Source organism: Lipotes vexillifer, unplaced genomic scaffold (genome assembly GCF_000442215.2).
Source record: "Lipotes vexillifer unplaced genomic scaffold, Lipotes_vexillifer_v1.1 scaffold1653, whole genome shotgun sequence".
Classification (NCBI taxonomy): Eukaryota; Metazoa; Chordata; class Mammalia; order Artiodactyla; family Lipotidae; genus Lipotes; species Lipotes vexillifer.
In genome coordinates, this window is record NW_006790988.1 from 647,837 (window position 1) to 670,349 (window position 22,513).

General features: G+C 42.7%; 1 protein-coding gene across 1 annotated transcript in view; it reads left to right on the forward strand.

Moving 5' to 3' along the window:
* Positions 1-22,513, forward strand: part of CD38 (CD38 molecule) — a 36,668-nt gene that overhangs the window by 8,222 nt on the left and 5,933 nt on the right. Inside the window, exons 2-5 of the mRNA XM_007464075.1 lie at positions 11,940-12,069; positions 13,968-14,103; positions 19,076-19,161; positions 22,077-22,150. Of these exons, the coding sequence (XP_007464137.1) occupies positions 11,940-12,069; positions 13,968-14,103; positions 19,076-19,161; positions 22,077-22,150 (426 nt within the window). The remainder of the gene's footprint in view (positions 1-11,939; positions 12,070-13,967; positions 14,104-19,075; positions 19,162-22,076; positions 22,151-22,513) is intronic.

A 22,513-nucleotide genomic window follows, 5' to 3' on the forward strand; every position in this document is an offset into this window, starting at 1 on the left:
AAAAAAAAAAAAAAAAAAAAAGCAGAATCATCTGTAGACTGATGGGGAATAAAGTAAGATTAGCTTTAAAAAAAAAAAAGAAACTACTAAGCTGTTTCACAAGGTAATTGTATAGTTTTATGTGTTCATTATCAGGGTATGAATATTCTAGTTGTTACACTTCCTTGCTAGAAGTGTGCTGATGGGTTTGCAGTGGTATTTTTTTTTTTTTTTTTTGCGGTACGCGGGCCTCTCACTGTTGTGGCCTCTCCCGTTGCGGAGCACAGACTCCGGACACGCAGGCTCAGCGGCCATGGCTCACGGGCCCAGCCGCTCCGCGGCATGTGGGATCTTCCCGGACCGGGGCACGAACCCGCGTCGCATGCATCGGCAGGCGGACTCTCAACCACTGCGCCACCAGGGAAGCCCCTGCAGTGGTATTTTAATGGTGGTTTTAATTTGCATTTTCCTCATGGCTAATGATGTTGAACATTACCTCATGGGATTATTGAAGTATATATTCAAATCTTTTCCCAATCTTAAAAAAATTAGGTTTTAGTTCTTATCATTGAGGTGTAGGTGGTTTATGTATTCTGAATACAAGTCCTTTATCAGATGTATCCTGAAAATATTTACTTCCACTTTATGACTTGCCTTTTCATCTTCTTAAATGGAGTCTTTTAAAGAGAAAAGTTTGTTTTTTAAATCTTTATACGGTCCAACTTGTTCATTTTTTCTTATATAACTGTGCTTTAGGTCTTTGATCCATTTCTAGTTAATTTTGTGTATGGTGTGAAATAAGGGTCAATTTCATTTTTTTCACACATGAAAAACCTATTTGCTGTAGTATCATTTATTGAAAAAGCTTTCTCTTCCCCACTGAATCTCTTTGACTCCTTTCCTGAAAGTCAGTTGACCATGTCTGAGTCAATTCCAGGTGCCATAACAGAACACCACAGACTGGGTGGCTTATGAACAACAGAAATTTATTTCTCACAGTTCTGGAGGCTGAAAGTCCAAGATCAAGATGCCAGCAGATTCAGTGTCTGCTGAGAACCTACTTCCTAGTTCAAAGGTGGCCTTCGTCTCTCTGGGTCTTCACATGGAGGAAGGGAGGAGGGAGCTCTCTGGGTCTCTTTCATAAGGATGCTAATCCCATTCATGATGGCTCCACTCTCGTAACCTAATTACCTCAAATGCCTCATCTCCAAATGCTACCACCTTGGGAACTAGATTTCAACTTACAAATTTTGGGGGACACAAAATTCACTCTACAGTACCATGTATGTATGGGTTTCTTTCTGAACTCTCTGTTCTATTTCCTTGATCTATAGCTATCCTTTCACAGCTCTTATATTGTCTAGATCACTGAAGCTCTTTAGCAAGTCTTGAAGCCAAATAATATAAGTCCTCCAGCTTTTTTCCTTTGATTGCTTTGGCTAGCTTGTATTTTCACATAAATTTTAGAATCAACTTGCCAATATTTTTAACAAAGCATGCTGAAATTTTGATTTGTGATTTGGTAACATCTTAATATTGAGCCTTCCAACCCACGAATATGGGACATCTCTCTATCTCCTTAGTCATTTAAAAATTTCTCTCAGCAATGTTTTGTTTTCAGAGTACAAGTCTTGCATATATTTTGTTAAATTTATGGCTCAATGTTTCCCATTTTTGCATTCCTATAATTATATATATGTATATATCCTACTTTGATATAATATGTAGAATATAATTTTAATATATAGTATATAATATGTAGTATTTCATATATAGCATATGTTATAACATATACTACATAGTATATTATGTATCCTGATCAATACCTCTACCCAAAGCCTTCTTGGTCTCAGTTAACGGCAACCCCAGCCTTCCAGTGTCTCAGGCCCCAAACCCTGGAATTATCATTGACTCCTTATTTCGCTAACACCATGCATCTTATCTGTTAGGAAATTTACAATGAATCAAGAATCTATCACTTCTCACCATCACCACTGCTACCACCCTGGTCCAAACCACCGTGGGCACTTGCCCGGATTACTGGTCTACCGTTCTCTGCCTGTTCCCTCTTTCAGACTATATTCAACAAAGCAGTCAGAGAAATCTTTTGAAACTTAAGTAATATCATGTACCTCCTGTGCTCAGTATCCTCTATGGCTCCTCAGTTCACTGTGAGTAGAAGCTTATGAAACTCTGCTCAGTGGGGCATCACCTTTCTGACCTAATTTCTATCTACTGTCCACCTTGCTCACTCTGCTCCAACCACACTGGCTTCTCTACTGTTTCTTGAACACACCAGGCATTCAGGCTGTTGGGAAGGTTGTTCCTCCTGCCCAGAACGCTGTTTGCTTGGATGTCTGTATGACTGAGTTCTTTGCTTCCTTCAATTCTTTGCTGAAATGTCATCTACTGTCCTACTTGTTTAATGCCAAAAACAGACACCTCCTCCCCCATAACCTCTGACACCCTTATCCTATTCTATTTTTCATTTTTTTCATAGAATTTATAAATTTCTAGGATACTCTACAACATTCATTATCTTTATTGTCAGTCTTGCTGAAAATTGGTTTATTGTCAGTCTTGCTCTGGTAGAATGGAATTCTCACAGGACAGAGACTCTTGTGTATTTTGTTCACTGGTGTATCTTACTTACTCATAAATGTGCTTGGAACATAGTATATGCTCAATAAATATTTGCCAGATTGATGAATTATGATTTCTGAGCTTTCCTTCAGCCGGAAGAGTCTGATTTTAAGATCCTACTTAGGGAAGTCCTAATTGCCTCAGTGAATCCTGACAATTACCCCCTTCTTCCACTAGGTGGCAGTCTTCACCTTCAATGCAGGCTTCCAGTAACCTCAAATTTGAGACTTCATAGCTGAGTTAACCTGCACGTTTTCTTTGGTCCAAGACAAGCGGCCCTGCAGGACATAACAGCAGGAAAATTCACAGACTGAGTGTAATTACCCCTTGAGATTCAAGTGCTTTTAAGAAAGAGGATTTGGGATGTGAGCACTTTCCCCGGGGAGCAACAAATTACGAAGGTGATGTTGCTGCGTTGATGGGGACTTTGAAATATAATTGTCATTTATGGGAAGGATGTAGGTTTAGAGAGAGGTGACATTACAGAGTTACAAAGCCTGAAGTAGGCTGACAGCATACAAAATGGATTTAACCACCAAATATATCTTTTTTTGGTTTGTTTTTTTGTTTTCTTCGCTTTAGCATAAAACTTTAACACTTTCTGCCACGTCCCCTCTTATTCCACTTACTTTCTGTCCCTATTCTGGTCTTCAAATTCTCATGTGACCTACAGGGAAATGACAACCCCTCTGGGGTCTTGGGTCCTCCTTTCTGTTAGGACCCACTTCGTTCTGGGGGTAGGTAGGGACATGATTTAACATTTCCTGTGGGACGCAGCATTGTTTAGCAGGGACAGCAGAGTTTAGTCCTAAGGCAGCTGTGCCACTTGCTGACTGGCTTTGGGCAAGTTACTAAGCTCAGTAGCAGGGGATTGTACCCCTGCCCGCCCTGGGGCTGGTGTGAGAGTTAAATTGGATGCATACAAAGTGAGCGCCAAGCGCAGCGCCTGGCACACGGTGAGTGCTCTGCTATGTTCGTGCCCCCTCCTTCCTCCTTCTAGCATGACTTCTGGGCACGGGAGACGACCTACCTAGGTGGGTCAGAGGTAGGGAGAAGGGGTGGGAAGTGAACAAGAGGGAATACTCTCGGGGGACAGGTAATGGCATCTGCTGGGAGGAGCTGAATGGGAGGAAAGGGGAGCACATCCCAGTGACCTTGAATCCTGACATCTGTGCCCAGCCTGCATGCATTGAGCCTCCAGGTCACCAGTTAAGGAGGCAAACAGAAAACAGCTGTCAGATTGAGAGTCCAGCTCAACACGGAAAGTTGCTTATTAACAAATCATGTCTTTCAGAAGCTGCTCCTGGAGCTTGTTAGGCATAAACACTGATGAAGGTGTGATGATTTTTACAGGCCTTTCGATTCTGTAATGTCGCATTCAGACGGTGGGTTACCGTCAATACCTCCCCCAAACCCCAAGACCACCCACTACACTGTGGTTGAACAGGGTGGGTGTATCGCTCTTTGCGAGAAGACTGAGTGCTTACCATAGGGACCCACAGGGGCAGGGCAGGGCTCTGTCTGAGGATGGTAGAAAGGACTTGTAAGATTCAGGCTTATTTTATGAGATTTGGCAAAGGTTCGAGGAGGCTGGCTTTGTTGCCAGGAAGCAGAGGGGAAGGGGGTAATTCTGTGATAGGGAATCTTAATAAATCTTATCTATCGGGCTGGAAGAATGAAGCAAAGCTGTAGCTGTAATTGGTAAAGAAGCAGCAGTCACTCATATGAGATACAACGAATGGATATTGGGTCACTTCATCTGTGTGTGTGCAGTTTGGACATTGCTTTTGTCTGTTCACATGGCGTGCTGTGATGGTCACACAGTGACCTTACCTGATGTCACTGTCATGGAGTTGTGGTCCACAGGAGAACACCAAAGCCTTCCTACCAGTGCCAGGCCAGCTCCCGTGTGTCAAGAGCTGAGTTTCTCTTTTTCATCACCACCATCTCCACACACATACAACCTGGTGCACTCTGGGCCCAAGGGAGGAAGGAGCTAAAGTAGCTGGCTTTACTTATTTAGGAAGAGGGTTGCCCATGAGGGAATTAAAGGATGGCAAGTGAGCTGCTGGGATCTCCTTGACAACTGGCCCTCTGGGCAGACATGCTAGTGATATTCCTTAGAATGAAGAGACTTATCTCTTGAATGCCCTCAGCAGGATGTCCTTTGTTAAAGGATCACTGATAGAAAATAAATGCAGTACGTGTGAGGTTTGAGTCCCTGAAAAATCATGGAAAACTGTAGAGTTCTCCAGAGAATAAAATGGAGATGCCTCATCACTTCAGTCCTTCTGGCTGTGTGAGGAACCTTGCAAAACCTCATTTGGTAACTTCATCTATCATTCTGGGCCAGGAAGGAGGACAGGATGGACCCTGTAGGCTATACAGGATGCCCTTGCTTTGAGCTTCTCAGTGACCCGTCTCCTTGAAATTATTCACAAAGTTTGATTCTGGGTACAATCTGGGATAAGTGAGAGTGTGATCTGACAATCTGATTTTGCTTAAGGATGCAAGGAAGTCTTTAAAGTGGAAAGAAAGATGCCCTGGAAGAGGTGCATGGCCCTAGCCCTCACCTCACCCCATATTTCATGTCATTAGGTCTTGAGAAATGGGTCTGGGTCACCAATGCTAAGTCTCCCCTGGTGTTGTCACCTTTCGGCCCAGAGATGTCACCTTTCGGCCCAGAGATGTGGGAGACGGCACAGAAGTGGTAGGTGGCGACCACGGGGGTTTGAATCTGAGCTGTTCCCATGTTCTGAGACCTTCCAAGAGTCTCAAATGCTTGGTCTAACAGCTCAAGCAACTTGAAAAGAAAATGAAAGTTTTGCCATGCCCCTCATTGTAATATATGCTTATTATAGAAACATTCAAAATATAGGGAAGAAAATGTCACAAAGCAACCGTTATACCCCTAGCAACAAGATATTACTTTTTTTTTTTTTTTTTTTTTTTTTCTTTGTTTGTGGCAACCCTGCATCAAGCAAGTATATCAGCGCCATTTTTCAACAGCATTTGCTCACTATGTGTCTCTGTGCCTCATTTTGGTAATTCCTGAAATGTTTCACACCCTTCACCAGCAAAAAGATAACAACTGGCTGAAGGCTCAGTTGATGGTTAACATTTTTTAGCAACGAAGTATTATTTAATTAAGGTATGAACTTTGTTTTTTAGACAATGCTATTGCACACTTAAGAGACTACAGAATAGTGTAAACATAACTTTCATATATACTGGGAAACCAGAACATTTGTGTGACTCAATTTATTGTGATATTCACCTTATTGCTATGGTTTGGAACCAAACCCACAATATATTCGAGGTGTGCATGTATACATATATTTAAAGCAATGAATAGAAGCACCTGGAAATTATTGCTTAAATAAATGCAGACGTTAATTTGACTTTCCACATTGTAAGGAATAAGCTCAAAATTTAAAACTGATTATTCAGCTGTCAAGAAATACTTTCAACCCGCGTCTCCTGCATCGGCAGGCGGACTCTCAAGCACTGCGCCACCAGGGAAGCCCGATAGTACTATTTTTAAGACACGGTTTGATTACTGTGGGTTTTTTTCCCACTTTTAAAAAATTGATTGTAATCATACCAGATCTTCAGTTAAAAAAATTTAACCTCCTCTTTTCTAGGTTACTTGCATAATACAAGGATCCATTTCTGTTGTAAGCCAACAGAAAAGTATAGGATGAAAGCAGAAATTCCCCTTTATTTCTCTTCCCAGAGACAACTCCAGTGATCAGTTTGCTGCCATTCTTTTTCTATTTCTCTAAGTTTAGGCCTACTTTTCCCACTTAATTAAAATAAACATCACCCAAACTATTCCAAGCTCTGTATAAAAACTTTGTTCAAAGACTGCTTTATATTCCGCTGAGCACAGGCACCCTATAAAGCATCTCCTTTTTGTTGGCTACAAATCACTAATCACTCTGGAACCCACCAAAGAAAGCAAAGCCAGCAGGTGGTCAAAGAGAAACCCACTGAGGTTATGAACATATATCGATTTTGCGTGTGTCACAACAATTGGGGGAGAAAACAAAGAAAAATCATTCTCAAAATGAGGATCCTGATTCACATTTAATCAAGTTTTTGTTTTACTTTTTTAAATCTGTTTCTATCCTGGGTAGTAGAAAATGGGAAAATGTTCTACTCTTTATTGTGTTTGCAAATTTTAGTGCCTTGGGCAGGACACCAGTGCTTTAGTTGTAATGTGTTTTGTTCTTTGTCTGCTCTAGACCTTGACATGAGTGCCTTGAAGATAGAAATGGTGTGTATTTATCTTTTTAGCCCTGTGTCTGTTGTGAAGCTAGCAGTAGGTCCTTGGTAAGTATTTGTGGAATGAAAGGATGGGTGGAGGAAGTAACCCAAGTGCCCATGATGGGTGAAGAGATAAACAAACTGTGGTGAATACCTACGATGAAATGTTATTCAGCCCGAAGAAAGGACATTCTGACACATGTTACAACATGGACAGACCGTGAGGTAATTATACTCAGTGAAATAAGCCAGTCACAAAAAGAAAAATACTGTCTGAGTCCACTTATAGGAGGTAACTACAGTCTTCAAATTCATTGAGACAGGAAGTAGGAGGGCTGTTTCCAGGGGTCTGGGAGGAGGTGGGAATGGGAAGCTTTTGGAAAATTACAGGTTCTTCTCTCTTCCCCTTCCCTCATCCTGCCTTGGCTGGTCCAGAGCCAGGCACTGTGTGTTTCCCAAAGCTCTCCAGGGGATCCTCATGTGTGGCCAGAGCTCACAAGACCCGGTGACGCCCAACAACCCTCTGGGCCAGGTGACCATGAGTAGGGGCCACAGGCATGGCCTGAGCTCTCAGGAACAGCCGCTGGGCTAACAATCCCCTTCACAGCGAAGGGTAGGCCGCCCTAGAAGTGTCACAATTAAAGCCTCTAATTTTGGAACAGAGGAGCTATTGAAGAGAAGAACGATACTGAACTCTCAGAAATGGTTCTTACTTCTCCCACGCCGCCTCTTTAGTTAGAGACATCTGCTTCCATCCCCGCAGGACGCAGGGATCCTGAGGCCCTCTGTTTTCTTGAAACCAGCCTGCTTACTCGAAACAGCTTTTGCTTGGCTGCCATTTGATTTGATGGAACGGTGCTCTACCCAGGGGGACAAAAATGAGGACTGTGGGCTTTGCAAATAAAAATAACTAAATTAAGGGCTCACATTTTTCCAGCCACACTTGTGAACTTGAGGCCCATGTCTGCAATGACATGTATGAATGAGTACTGCTGACATCTCTGTACCCTCTGTCCTAATTTCTTTTTATTTTTATCTATATCTATATCTATATATATATTATTATTTTTTTGGCTGTGCAGCGTTGTATGTGGGATCTTAGTTCCCTGACCAGGGATCAATCCTGTGCTCCCTGCAGTGGAAGCGTGGAGTCCTAACCACTGGACCGCCAGGGAATTCCCTCTTTCTTTCCATCCATCTATCTTTCTATCTATCTACCAATTAAAATGCTTATTGCTCATCCACGGTGAAATATTTACTTTTGATTTTTTAAGCATTTTTGTTGAAATATAGTTGATTTTCAATGTCGTGTTAGTATCAAGTATACAGCAAAGTGATTGTTTATATATGTATATATGTATAGATATATATTCTTTTTTAGATTCTTTTCCATTATAGGTTATTACAAGATATTGAGTATAGTCCCCTGTGCTATACAGTAGGTCCCTGTTGGTTATCTATTTTATTTCTAGTAGTGTGTATATTTTAATCCCAAACTCCAAATTTATTACCTACCCCCCCAGATTTTAAGGATGAAAAGTGGCTTCATAAAGCCTGCCCCCAACCTTCTCATCACCTCTCCCTATTTCCTCTTACTTTTGGAGCATGTAGGAGGCTCTGGTCTCAGACAGTGAAAGGGAAGATGGATGAGTTATAAACTCTTCCAAGGTCTGTTTCAACTCTGATGTTTTAAACTCTGCTCCTTCTAAACAAGGAACTCGGTTTAATTTTTAACCTGGGGTTTCTTGAATTCTTAAGGTAATGTGTCTTGAAGGGGTCTATATACCCCAAAAGCATAAAAATCTTCTTGGAGGTCTGTGAGTTCTCCCGTTTTTGGTGGTGAAAGCATCTGGTATATGGTAGGTGCCCAGCGCACGGTGATTTCGCTGCACTGCCAGCTTATTTGTGGTGGAAAATTCTCTTGTCCTTCCACGTCAAGGAGATGTCTCTCCTCTTCCACTCTTTGTGGCTGAGGAGGGAGGCAGAAGAGTTTACGAGGGAGTTGGGATCAGAACAGGAAATTCCTGTGAGGGCCACTGCATTACATTAATTGAAGTAAAACATGGTCCTCTAAAGTAAAACAGTCTCCAAACACCTTTGCTCTAAACTTCCCGTGATGGTGCCCCGTAAACTTGGACTGATGTCGAAGTACATAATGTAAGAACGTTTTTCTCTTAAATATATAATGTATGGGCAGAGCCAGGTGGATAATGGTTTCCCGGCAGAGCTTTCACGGGCCAGCAGTGATGCAGGTGAACGGTCTCTTGCATGCTGGGGAAGGGGAGAGGCGTCCATGAAAGAGCCGGGGGCCGGGGGCCAAGCCAAGTGTTATCTCCTTTAATCCTCCAAAACTTCCCAGGCATGAAGTATTCTTATCTCCCTCTTACAGATGAAGACAACAGGCTGGAACAGTTTAATAGCCTGCCCGGTAAGGCTGTAGCCATGTGGGAAGCTCCCACAGATTTGGGGTCCAATCCCGCTTTACTACTTACTGATCATATTACCTCGGGCACCTTGGTTAAATTCACAGCCTTAAATTTTCCTCTTTATCAGTAAAATGGGACAATGGTGGTACCTTCCTGGGACAGAGCCTGCAGGCTGGCCCCTTCTCTAGAATTAAAACTCTGCTTTCATGATTTTTTTATTCTAAATTTTTGGGGTTTTTTATTTTAATTTTTTATACAATTTTTAAAGGTCGCTTTCCATGTACAGTTATTATAAAATATTGGCTATATCCCCATGTTGTACAATACATCCTTGAGTCTACCTTACATCCAATAGTTTGTTCCTCCCACTCCCCCACCCCATATTGCTTGTCCCTCCACCCCACTGGTAACCACTAGTTTATCCTCTGTATCTGTGGGTCTGCTTCTTTTTTGTTGTATTCACTCGTCTGTTGCATTTTTTAGATTCCACTTATAAGTGAGATCATACAGTATTTGTCTTTCTCTGTCTGACTTACTTCACTTAGCATAATGCCTTCCAAGTCCATTCATATGGCTCCAAATGGCAAAACTTCATTCTTTTTCATGGCTGAGTAATATTCCATTGTATATGTATACACCACATCTTCTTTATCCATTCATCTGTTGATGGACACTTAGGGCCTTCCATATCTTGGAACTTATAAATAATGCTGCTATGAACACTGGGGTGCATGTATCTTTTCAAATTAGTGTTTTTGATTTTTTTCAGATATATCCCTAGAAGTAGAATTGCTGGATCATACTGTAGTCCTATTTTTAGTTTTTTGAGAAACCTCCATACTGTTTTCTGCAGTGGCTGCACCAATTTACATTCCCACCAACAGCGTAGGATGGTTCTCTTTTCTCCACATCCTCTCCAACATTTGTTGTTTGTGTTTTTGTTTTTGTTTTTGTTTTTTTTGCAGTACACGGGCTTCTCACTGCTGTGGCCTCTCCTGTTGTGGAGCACAGGCTCTGGACGCGCAGGCACAGCGGCCGTGGCTCACGGGCCCAGCCGCTCCGCGGCATGTGGGATCTTCCCAGACCAGGGCATGAACCCATGTCCCCTGCATTGGCAGGGAGACTCTCAACCACTGCGCCACCAGGGAAGCCCTGTGTTCTTTTTGATGATAGCCATTCTGACAGGTGTGAAGTGATATCTCATTGTGGTAAAACTGTACTTTTAGATGTGGAATGGCCATCAACATTAAAGGCTGCATTTCTCATCTTTCCTTGTAGCAAAGTGTGCCCATGACTACATTTTAGCAAATATGATAAGAGCAAATAGCAAGAACATCTTCTAGCACCTGTCCTTAAAAGGCAGCTGGCACATGCCCATTGCAGCTGTTACTTTTCCCTTCTCCTTTCTTGTCCTCTTTCTTTTCCCTAACCTTTCCTGCTGGCTGCAATGTAGTCATGATGGCTGGAACTGGAGCAGCTTTTTTGGACTGAGAAGATGAGTCTCCAACATACACAGGGTGGCTTTGGTGTAAGGCCCTGTGTCTCACAGGTATCCTCTGATTCCTTGGCTTATCAGGAGGAATAATCCACTCGACTTGGCCAGCCTGAGTTGGGAAGGCAAAAGACCCTCTGGAATGGCTGCCTTGTTAGTGCCCTGCAGGGCCAGAGCAGGCTCAGAGGGAATAGGAAACGAGGGGCTCGTCTTTATTCCCCCAGGTTTAGCTGCCTGACCTGGTACTGCACTTGGGATGCTGGGTCCAAAGGCTGGAGTTTGTCCTGATAACCGTGTCTGAGCACTCCCAGTGGAAACCCACTTCCTTCACCCCAGGAAGTGATGAGCTCAGGTGCACTAGTTAACACAGACACAGAAGGGAAGGTCCAGCTGCAATCTTCTCCAGCATCCCTCCCTCCCCTCCATCTCTGCTGCTTCGCCAGCCTGCCTTTTCACTGCCAGGGGCTGTTTGGAGAGGACATGGGGTTGGAATTCCTATTTCAGAGACTTTGCTCCATCTTTGGGGCTGGCACAGAGTTTTTCAGAGTGACTTTATCAAAAACAAAAATCAGATGAGGCCACTTCCATGCTTAAACCAATCCACTGCTTTCCCATGGTAATTAGGTAAAATTTGAAATTGTTTCCTTGTCTGAAAGACTGATTATTTTTGTTTATTTCTCACCACCACTCCCTTTGTTCTTTTCTCACTTCCTCAAAATCAGCAAGTTCTTTTCTGCCTCAGGGCCTTTGCACTTCCGGCACCCTCTGTCTGGAATGCACTCCTTCTCAACATTTAGTCTCAGGGAGCCCTCTCCAGACCAGTGGTCATTGCTTCAATATTCCCCACTGATTTCCTGCATACTTATCATAATCCATACTTATTTTGTTAGCTTATCTGCTTGTTTGTTTACTGTCTGTCTCTCTAACCAGAGAGTAAGCCCCAGGAGTGCAGGGAACTTGTAGGGCAGGGAGGGTGATGCTCATCTCATAAAACTGTTGTACACACGAGACGTGATGATGTATATGAACCACTTGGCACACAGATTTTGGGGGGGGTAATTATGCTCTAAACATATGTTTGAAATCTAATTATTCATCTTTTATTTTATTTCCCATGTTTTATCTCACAGAGATAGAGACTGCCAAAAGATCAGGGAGGCATTCAGGAATGCATTTATCTCTAAGGACCCCTGCAGTGCGACAGAGGAAGACTACCACCCACTGTTGAAGCTGGTGAAGCAAACTGTGCCTTGTGACAAGGTAACTGGGCCAAGTTATCGATTTAAAAACTAAAGATAAAAGTCAAAGGGAAGAGGTCATGGGACCACTTTTTTTTTTTTTGCGGTACACCGGCCTCTCACTGTTGTGGCCTTTCCCGTTGCGGAGCACAGGCTCTGGACGCACAGGCTCAGCGGCCATGGCTCACGGGCCCAGCCGCTCCAAGGCATGTGGAATCTTCCCGGACCGGGGCACGAACCCGTGTCCCCTGCATCGGCAGGCGGACTCTCAACCACTGCGCCACCAGGGAAGCCCATGGGACCACATTTTGACCAGGATGAGGGAAGAGGAAAATCTGTATATTAGGATGTAGGCATGGTTGGCAGGGAGGGAGCTTGGGGTCCATTGGGAGACCAGGATGTCATTGGGATTTAGAACATCTGGGGACTGGAGGTAAGAGAGAGAACTGGGGACAGAGAAAGAGGAAAGGAGAGTCGGACAAAAATCAGGCAAAACAAACCTAACACAAACCCCAACCCAATCCAAACCAAAATAATTCACCTTATAGAACTGCAAAACTCTCCCTGACCTCCGATGATGATGACGACGACAATGCCATTTTGCATTTGCTGAGGGCCTTTATTTGCTTCCAAAGGACTTTCTGAATCTTTATTCTGTTAGGTTTTCACAGTCAACTTGTGGAATAGGTAGGTCAGATATCAGCAATCCCATTTCACTAGAGAGAAAACTGAGGCTTGGCAAGTTTAGGTGACCAGTGATTACTCAGGTTTGATGGTCTTGAAAGTGACCAGTTGAAATGTAAATGGCCCAAGATTTAGAGCCATAGAGGCCTAGGTTTTAATACATTAATTATACTGGAAAAGGTCTGTAATGGAGTGCATCTTTTCTAAAGTCAGTGTTTAAAGTGAAAATTCAATGTGCCCCAAATCATCTTCACGAAGCCCTTAAGACAGCCACAAATTACAGTCTCTCCCATTGTTAGAGCTGGAGCGACTATGGAGCTCCGGTGTGTACACCAAGCCCAAAGCCCAACACAGAGTAGCTGCTGGTAAATCACCACCAGGGGACACTGGCTGAATAAGTGACTGCCCACAGACACGGGACAAACACCTTATTTGCATTGTCTCATTTCATCTCAGCATCTCAGGACTTCCTTACAATTATTATCGATACCTTTTACAGATGGGGAATATGAGGCTTAGCAATTCTTTGGTTGTCCAAGGTCAGACAGCCAGTGAGCAGTGATGCTGGGTTTCATAAGGCAGCATGACTCCAGGGCCCCGGCTTCAAACCTCCACTGCCTCCTACTAAGAATGAATAGCTCCATGGAGCAGAAGATTGTTCTGAAATTTAACTTTCTGCACCTTTACAAGGGACCCTGCAAAAACTCACTGTATTTGTTCTTTTCCTTTTTTTGTAAGGGGATAGGGGAGATTTCGGGGCAAAAAGCAGGCGTTATGGAGCTGTTTAAGAATCAAAGGGCACTTCTCCCAGAAAATAGCACTTAGAAAAAATTGTTTTGCGGAGAACTTTAGGAATTTGAAACTACCTAATGCCTCCCCCAGATGTGTTTGGAGCTTAGGTTTATTATAAGATTTTGATCAGTGGCTTTCAGACTTTTTTCCCTGCAATCCAGAATAATAACTTCGTTTTACATCATGACCTAGAGAACACACACACACACACCACACACACACACACACACACACACACACACACACACACACACCCTCCACACATGTACTCTCTCTCATTCTCACACACAGAGATCCGTGAAACCTGCAACACCTACTCTTACTATAGGTGATTTATTCTGATGTTTCCTATGTTTTCTTTCATTTAAAAAGATGCAAATTCGGTGGAGTTTTTTTGACTTAGTAAATTGATCTCAATAATAGATTGTCTTTATTCTCTCTTAGACAGTCTTTTGGAGCAAAACCAAGGAGTTGGCACATCAGTACACGAAGGTCCAGCGAGAGATGTTCACCCTGGAAGACACACTGCTGGGTTACATTGCGGATGACCTTAGATGGTGCGGAGATGCAGGCTCTTATGGTGAGGATCTGGTCCATTTGGGGTCACCTGGAGACGTGCAGGGTGCAGGAGCCCTGAGCTCTGCTAGGGATCCCAGAAGATCAGTGTGGAGGAAGGAGCCACAGGTGCCCACCCTGATGGCATCTATACCCTTAATGACAACTCAGGCTCATGTCAAACAGCATTCTGTAGACCAACTCATGTTTTCTAGAAAAATTGACTTCAGAGTTTAGGGCTGTTCATGCTTCCCGATTCCCTCCTTTCTGAGTGCAAGAGTAGCCTGCTTCTGAATTGTTGGTGTTTTACTTTCTATAAGGGCATCATTCAGGACCAAAGAATTCTAGAACAGAATGAGGACTCCGAGGGAACCAAGCCAAAGTCCTTGTTCCACAGAACAGCCGTAGGGACCACATGCCGGGCTTCTCTGTGTCTAGGGCCAGTGTGTGGCTTTGCCATTGATCAGAGGTCACTTTCCTTGCCCAGAAAGACCCAAAACACTTCACTGTGGGGAGATGTTTTCCACTGAGAAAGCCCGATTGAGCTTATTTCATTTTTTTTTCTCTTTTTATTTATAATAATTAAAAATTATTTATAATTTTTACTTTATATAGTTTTATTCTTATTTTTATTGCTTTTGACTATTTAAAAAAACTTATTGTAGTAGCTTCTTCAACCAGATTTGCATTATTTCCAATTACAAAAAAGATGTACTTTTTTTGTTTGTTTGTTTTTGCGGTACGCGGGCCTCTCACTGCTGCGGCCTCTCCCGTTGCGGAGCACAGGCTCCGGACGCGCAGGCTCAGCGGCCATGGCTCACGGGCCCAGCTGCTCCGCGGCACGTGGGATCTTCCTGGACCGGGGCACGAACCCGTGTCCCCTGCATCAGCAGGCGGACTCTCAACCGCTGCGCCACCAGGGAAGCCCAAGATACACTCTTAATTGAAAAATACTTGCATATACAGAAATGCATCAAAGTAAAAAGTAAAAATTCCATTTCCTCCACTCCTCAATTTTCATGCTCCTTCCCAAAGGGGGACTGTTGTCAACAATTTGGTACATACCCTGCATTTCCCTGCGCTCATATAAATACATACAGATCTTCCTTATGTCCCCATAAACCCATCATAAGTTGAAAATATCATAAGTCAGGAATGTGTTTAATCCACCTAGCCTACTGAACATCGTAGCTTAGCCTAGCCTACCTTAAATGTACTCAGAACACTTCCATTAGCCTATAGTTGGGCAAAATCACCTAATGCAAAGCTTATTTTATAAGGTGTTGAATAGCTTATGTTATTTGTTGAATACTGTACTGAAAGTGAAAAGCAGAATGGTTGTCTCGGTGTAGAGTGGTTGTATGTGTCTTGTGTTATATTTTGTAACTTTTCAATTAGTCTTTAATCCAGACTCTTTCCACCTAGAAATATGGCATATAAATATATCTCTCCATTTACTCTTTTTCTTTTTGGTTAACTTTTATAGTTTTTGCCATATTTCTTGCTTTCCTTTTTAAATTTCCCTTATTGCAAGTTAGCTTTTCAAGGTCATTCATTTAACCCTTTTAGCTTAAATGTATTTCCTATAAACTTTGCTTTTATTTTTATTTTTCAATATACCACATCAGTTCTTTCTTAGAAAAGATTGGAGAAATAAAAAAATCTATTTCTCATCAGTTTACCTTTTAGAGTTCTTTATTTCTGCTTTCTATTCATCTGAATCCTGTATAGGTTGTTTTATTCTGTCTACTTCCTTCTCCTTTGGCCTCAATTTTTATTGATTTTAACCTCTTTTCCTTATTTTATTTGCTGTCTTTCTGGTTCCTAATTTTTATATTTAAAATTTTCTATTGTCTGGCTTAAACACTTTTTCCTTAATTTTTTTCTACCTTAGTTTTGCTTTGTTTACTTGTTTTATTATGAAAGTCATAGTTTCTGTTATAACCTTCTAATCTGTCCCTTTTTTTTACTTCTTATTCTGCTTTTTTATATACTTAATTTCTCTTACTTTATTGTAAAATTTCTCTCCTTTTCCTTTCCTCTGTGACGTTCAAATTTTATTTAATGGGCAGGTGGCAAGGGGGAGCATCCTTGTGGGGAGAGGGTAGGTGAAACTCAGAGACTTCTCTCCAGATATGGTTGTGAAGAAAAAAGAGCTTTATGTTCATGAAAACCTATGAACAGGGGCGCCCTTGTAGCACCTTACAAAATTATGTTCATTTCATCATCATCAACATTTTTGCTTCTATTGGAGATGATTCAAATTTATCTTTTGACTCCGCAGTAATTATTTGCATCTGTACATTGATTTTTTTTCTAATTTGTGCTGCTTTGTTTTTAATACATTTAATTATTATAAAAACTCCCAGGATTACTTCCTCATCCCCAGAAGTGTATCTGATCTAGAACTTTCTTTCTGGTCATTGGCAGTCAAGCCCACGTCTGTGGTTATATTAGTTTCCTGCGGCTGCCGTAATGAGGTACCACATATTGGGTGGCATTAAAACAATAGAAATTTATTTTCTCACGGTTCTGGAGGCTAGAAGTCCTAGATCAAGGTGTTGGCTGGGCCGTGCTCTCTCTGAAGGCTCCAGGGAGAGTTCTTTGCCTCTTCTAGCTTCTGGTGTTTGCTGGCAACCCTTGATGTTCCTTGGTTCACGCCAGTCCCTGCCTCCATCTTCACATGGCTGTCTTCTCCCTATGCATCTTCACAGAGCCTTCCCTTTGTGCTTGTCTGTCTCTGTGACCAAACTTCCCTTTCTTATAAGGACAACAGTCTTACTGGATTAGGACCACCCACACTAATGATCTCATTTTGACCTGATTACATCTGCAAACACCCTTTTCCAAATAAAAGATCACATTCCCAGGTACTGGGGGTTAGGACTTCAACATATCTTTTGCTGGTACACGATTCAACCTATAACAAAGTGGAAGTAGAAAGATGGGTATTTGTGCAGGGTCAGCTGTACAAGTACCCACAGAGGAAATAGGTGGCTGCCGCATGCCTGATTTCTGGGACACCAAGAGAGGGTGGTTCCAGGGCTTCTCACCCTGCACTTCCCCTACCTGCTGGATGATGCAAAGTTGAGGTGAGACAATCCCAGACTCTGCCTTCATTCTCACTCCATCCTCCTCTGCCATACCCAGTCTGTCTCCAACCTAGTCATTTACCTAGCAGTTCATCCTTTCTTTCCTGTGCCTGTTACAACTGCCTGAATCCAGATAACTAATGGCCCCTCCTTTCTTGCTGGACTGTTGTCGGATCCTAACTGCTCACCCCTGACCCCTTTAGGTCAGCCTCCGTCTGGCCACCACAATGGAATTGTTTCTGTCTCTTACTTAAAACCCAAATAGCTCTGTTTGCCTCTAAGATACAGTCGGAATTCCTTGGCCTGGCCTGGCCTTTGTCTTTCGTATGTCTCATCTTCCATCTATCCCCTCCTTATCCCTTCTACTCTGGCGGTACAACTCTAAACCCGGTGCCTTTGCACATGCTCTCTCAGCATGGAGCCCCTTTCTCTAGCGCGTCTGTCTGAAGACTTCTATTCATCCTTCAAAACCTAGTTCAACATCAACCTTCCCACGTGGTGCTGCACACCACCCCCAACCCAAGTTGCTCTTTCTCTGATTTATTTGATTATAGTAGATTATGTGGCCTCTGAAGGCAGGGCCTTTATCTAATTCATCTCTCTATCTCCAGGGCCTAACACTCAATAAATGTTTGTGTAGTCAAATGCAATGGATAAAGCAAATGTGATATATATATATATATATACACACACATATATATGTGTGTGTATATATATATGTATATACGTATATATATGTACGTACATATATGTGTATATGTATATATATGTACGTACATATATGTGTATATGTATATATATGTACGTACATATATGTGTATATGTATATGTGTGTGTATATATATGCATGTACATATATGTGTATATATGTGTATGTATATATATGTAAATACACACACAACGGAATATTATTCAACCTTTAAAAAGAAGGAAATCCCATCATTTGTGACAACACTGTGAAACTGGAGGACTTTATGCTAAGTGAAATAAATCAGACAGAAAAAGACGGATACTGCATGGTATCACTTATATATGGAATCCGGAAAAAAAAGGTGGAACTCATAAAGACAGAGTAGATAAGTGGTTTCCAAAGGCTGGAAAGTGGAGGAAATAGGGCGAAGTTGGTAAAAGGGTACAAATTTTTATTTATAAGACAGATAAGATCTGAGGATCTAAGGTGTAACATGGTGACTATAACTGTTAACTCTGTATTGTATAATTGAAATTTGCTAAGAGAGTAGAACTTCAAAGTTCTCATCAAAAAAAAAAAAGAATATGAGGTGATAGACATATTAATTAAGTTGATGGAGAATCTTTTCACAATGTGTATGCGTATCAAATCGTTACACTGTACCATTTGAGTATCTTACAATTTTGTCAATTATACCTTGATAAAAAAAAATGCTGGTACGTTAAAGCAGATATCCTTGGAAGAAGTGTCACAGAAACTATGTGTTCATGACTTATGCCTGTGGTTCCTCACTGACAGCTGAGCCTGTCTGGATGGGGCGAGTGTAGAAAGGCTCTGAGGGCATCTGAGCCTAAGGGTGTGGAGACAGAAGGTGGTGGGGGAGGAAATTATCTCTAATTCTTCCTGGAAGCGGAAATAATACAGGGGGGCTTGTCTCTGTCAGATGAACTTTTGCTGTAATTTCCCGGAATGATGACTCAAAGCTGGTCACTGTGTTCCTGTCTGGGATTTGGAGGGTAAGGTAAGGACTTGGAAGGGATTCAGGGGGCACTTAGTTAAATTGGGTTGAGATGTGTCCATTCTCCATCCTCCATCTTGGCAGGGATGCCACTGGAAAGCAGCTCCACTGTGATCCAATAGCCCGTGAAGAACAGAGATCAATTATACCTTTTCTTTTCCACTTTAATTACTTTTCTGTAAACTGTGTCTTTTAGAAATGAACTATCAGTCTTGTCCACACTGGAAGAAAGACTGCAGCAACAACTTTGTTTCTGTATTCTGGGACTTGCTGTCCAAAAGGGTAAGTACCACAATGAAATTCTAGAATCTTGGAGACCAAAGAGCTTAAGAGGTCATCCAGTAAGTGGTTGGTTTTAACTCACTTTGGGTCACAGAATCCTTTAGAAACAGAAGTTTAGTATTCTTTCCTCAGAAAATGTTCATAAGCACATGCCAGAATATTTTCATGTGTAATTTGTGGGCATTCGTGGAAGGTTGCTGAGCTCTATTTGAAGACTTCTTGCTCTTATCCATTTTTTGGCTTTGGTTGCCTGGCATCTCTGGGTTTTTTAAATCCTCTGATGCAGGTATTGGCCAATCTTAGGTTCCTGGGACAGTCTTAATAATCTACATTTGCAGACCGTTTACTGTGTGCCAGGCACAGTCCTCAGGTCTTTACATGGATTAAAATCTTTCATCCTCACCAGAACCCTATGAAGTAGGCACCATGAGTATCACATCCATTTTATAGGTGACAAAATGGAGGTGCAGGTAAATAAGGCTTCTACTAAATGTACACAATAAGTGGCAGATCTAGGTGTTTATCCAAATTGTCTGACTCCAGATCCAGAATCCAGGCTGGGAAATACCATCCTCCCTGCTATCTATTTCTGACCTCACTCTAAGCTGCCTTTGTGCATATTTATTTTTCTTGTAAGTTGCTTATTTGTAAGCAGACTAGGGGAAAAAAGGGAAAGAAAGGAAGAAAGAAAAGAAATGAATGGAAAACACTGGAGAAAATGAAACTACACTACTTAGAATTCTCCAAAATTAAACTCAGACATCGGAGGAGCTGGGCGAAGTGAGAACTCACATATGTTAAGTGCATATTCATGACAAGTCCTGGGCCAGTTGTGTCACCTGTGTCATTTTGTTTAGTCATCACAACAGGTGGCACGAGAAGGTACAAATGTCCATGTTCCAGGTGAGGAAACTTAAGAGGTTAAGTGACTCATTCAAAGTCAATGGGCTAGTGAGTAGCAGAGCTGAGAGCCTCACCTACCTTAAGGAGATTCAGGTAAACCCTGGTATGGTTTACCTGAATGCGTTCCTTTAACAAATATTTGTAGAGTACCTACTACGTGCTGTGAAAATCAGAGGCACTGCAGAGTTTTTGGTTGTCGTTGTTTGTTTGCTTTTTCTGAGAATAGTTTCTATTTATGTTATCACTCTATGATCTGTTTGGTGGCAGTGCTGTTGCTGAAAACGTTTGAAAGCCAAGTCACATTTTGTATGTGTCAAGCATCTACTTGTGTTCCTCACACTGTCCTTGGGACCAGGAGCACAGGAAAATGAAGGAAGGTGCTCTACCATTGTGAGCTCCCCTGGGACTGCACCTTTATCTTGGCCAAGTTCTCATAGATAGATGGATGTAAATGGACTTCTTTCATCTGACTTGATCTTTTCTTTTTCTGACACCAGAGGCAGTGCTGCTTGGTGGTTTGGATCCCCCCGCCCCCTCCGTCCCCCCCAACCCCCCCGCACCGGCTCATTTCCTTGCTTCCAAGTGACATGACCTGGGGGCAAACTGACCCAAGATTTACTCTGCGGGGGCTGCTGAGACTTACATAGGACAGGGTTAGTGCTTGGCACCCATTCTGCTGGGTTAGCACTTGTGATTGTTAGTAATCAGGCCTCTGTCCTCTGCTCATCACCCCCAGGAGAAAGACGGACACCACACAGGATTTTCACAATTCCCTTTCAAATTGTTCAGTAGTGTTTTATCTCCTGCGGAGTAAAGGCCAGATTCCTTGGCAAAGCATTCATGGCCCTCTGTGAACTAACTAATCTTCCTAGCTTCAGCATCCACTGAAGTTTTCCCCCAAACATCACTCCTCTCGCAAGCTCCTGGGCCTTTTGGTTTGCGTCTGCCTCGACCTCTACCAGGCAGAATCGGATTCATCCTTCAGGAGTTGGCTTCTGTTGTCCTGGGTTCTTCCACACTCTCCATCGCAGAGTATTTGGACTTCTTGCCTCCCCTTTCCCTCCTTGCCTCTTCTCCATGCATGGATTCTCCGTGGGCGCCCACTCTGTGCCATGCCCTAGCTGCGAGGCTCCAGCACTGCAGTGGTGAGCGGGACAGCCAGGCTCACAGCTCTCACAGAACTCTCAGTACTGGTGGCTAACCCCACGTTAAGCTCAACCTCACAATGCGGTATAGTTGTATAATGTGTGAAGGAGACCTGAGCTAGTCCCAGGGATCTGGATGGGCCTCCTGGAGGAAACAAGTATATTGCTTAGTTTTGTTCATCTTGTTTTCCCCCAGTGCCTAGGGAAGATTCCAGCAGAATAAAACCCCTTGCTCAAAAATATCCACTCATCCATTCCCCGTTTCTCTTTATGCCTTTGCAGGCTTCAGTGTCACCATCTCTCCACAGTTTCTTTTTTCTTGGCATTTTCTTTTTTCTTTCTTCATTTCTTTTACTCCTTACGTGTCTACTCTGCTCCCACTAAATGAAATGTGCAGTGTCTACAGTGCATGGCCCCTTCCTCCTTCAGTGATTATGTTGCCATTACTCATCTGGACTTCCACCTTTTTTTTCTTTTATTTTTGGCTGCACTACGTGGCATGTAGGATCTTAATTCCCTGACCAGGGATCGAACCCACACCCGCTGCATTGGAAGCACTAAGTCTTAACCCCTGGACTGCCAGGGGGGTCCCTGGACTTCCACCTTCTGAACCACCAATTTAGCAGTGATGATGTTGAACTTAATTGTTCAGACGCAGATTGGAGCAACTGCTTCCAGAAAACTCTCATGGGAAGCATAATCCCTCCAATGGTTTGGGATGAAAATTACACAGATCTGGCCTGACCAAGCTAGAGCCATACAGGCCGTTCCTCCTTCACCAGATGATGCTAAGAGCTGTTTGGGATGGAACTGCTGGGGCGTGGCACTTAAGTTTGCATGCTGAGGAATGGTGTTTTTGTTTTTAAGTTTGCAGAAAATGCCTGTGGTGTGGCCCAGGTGGTGCTCAATGGATCCATCAGTAACGCCTTTGATAGAAAGAGGTACTTATTTCTTTGCATCCTATTTGTAAGGGTTAGCACAGTCTCCTATTGGCCACTTCATCTTTAGAAGAATATGCTTTTCATGTTGAAGGTCAGTACTGAATCCGGGCTAAAAAAGGTAAAATGTTTGTATTCTATGGAGAGCTTTGTCTTTCGAAGTCAACACTTTTGTCTGGTTTCTCCATTGTTTAAAATCCTCCAAAAGTCCTAATGGTCCTTGCGCGTGTCCAGCTCCTCCTCTTGGCTTTACAACGCCTACTATAATCTCAGCTCTCTCTCCCATGACTTTCCATCCTGCCCATTTTCCACCTTTTTCCACGCTGCTCCCCCACATGACCCGGCTCCTCCTTCCTTCTGACTATC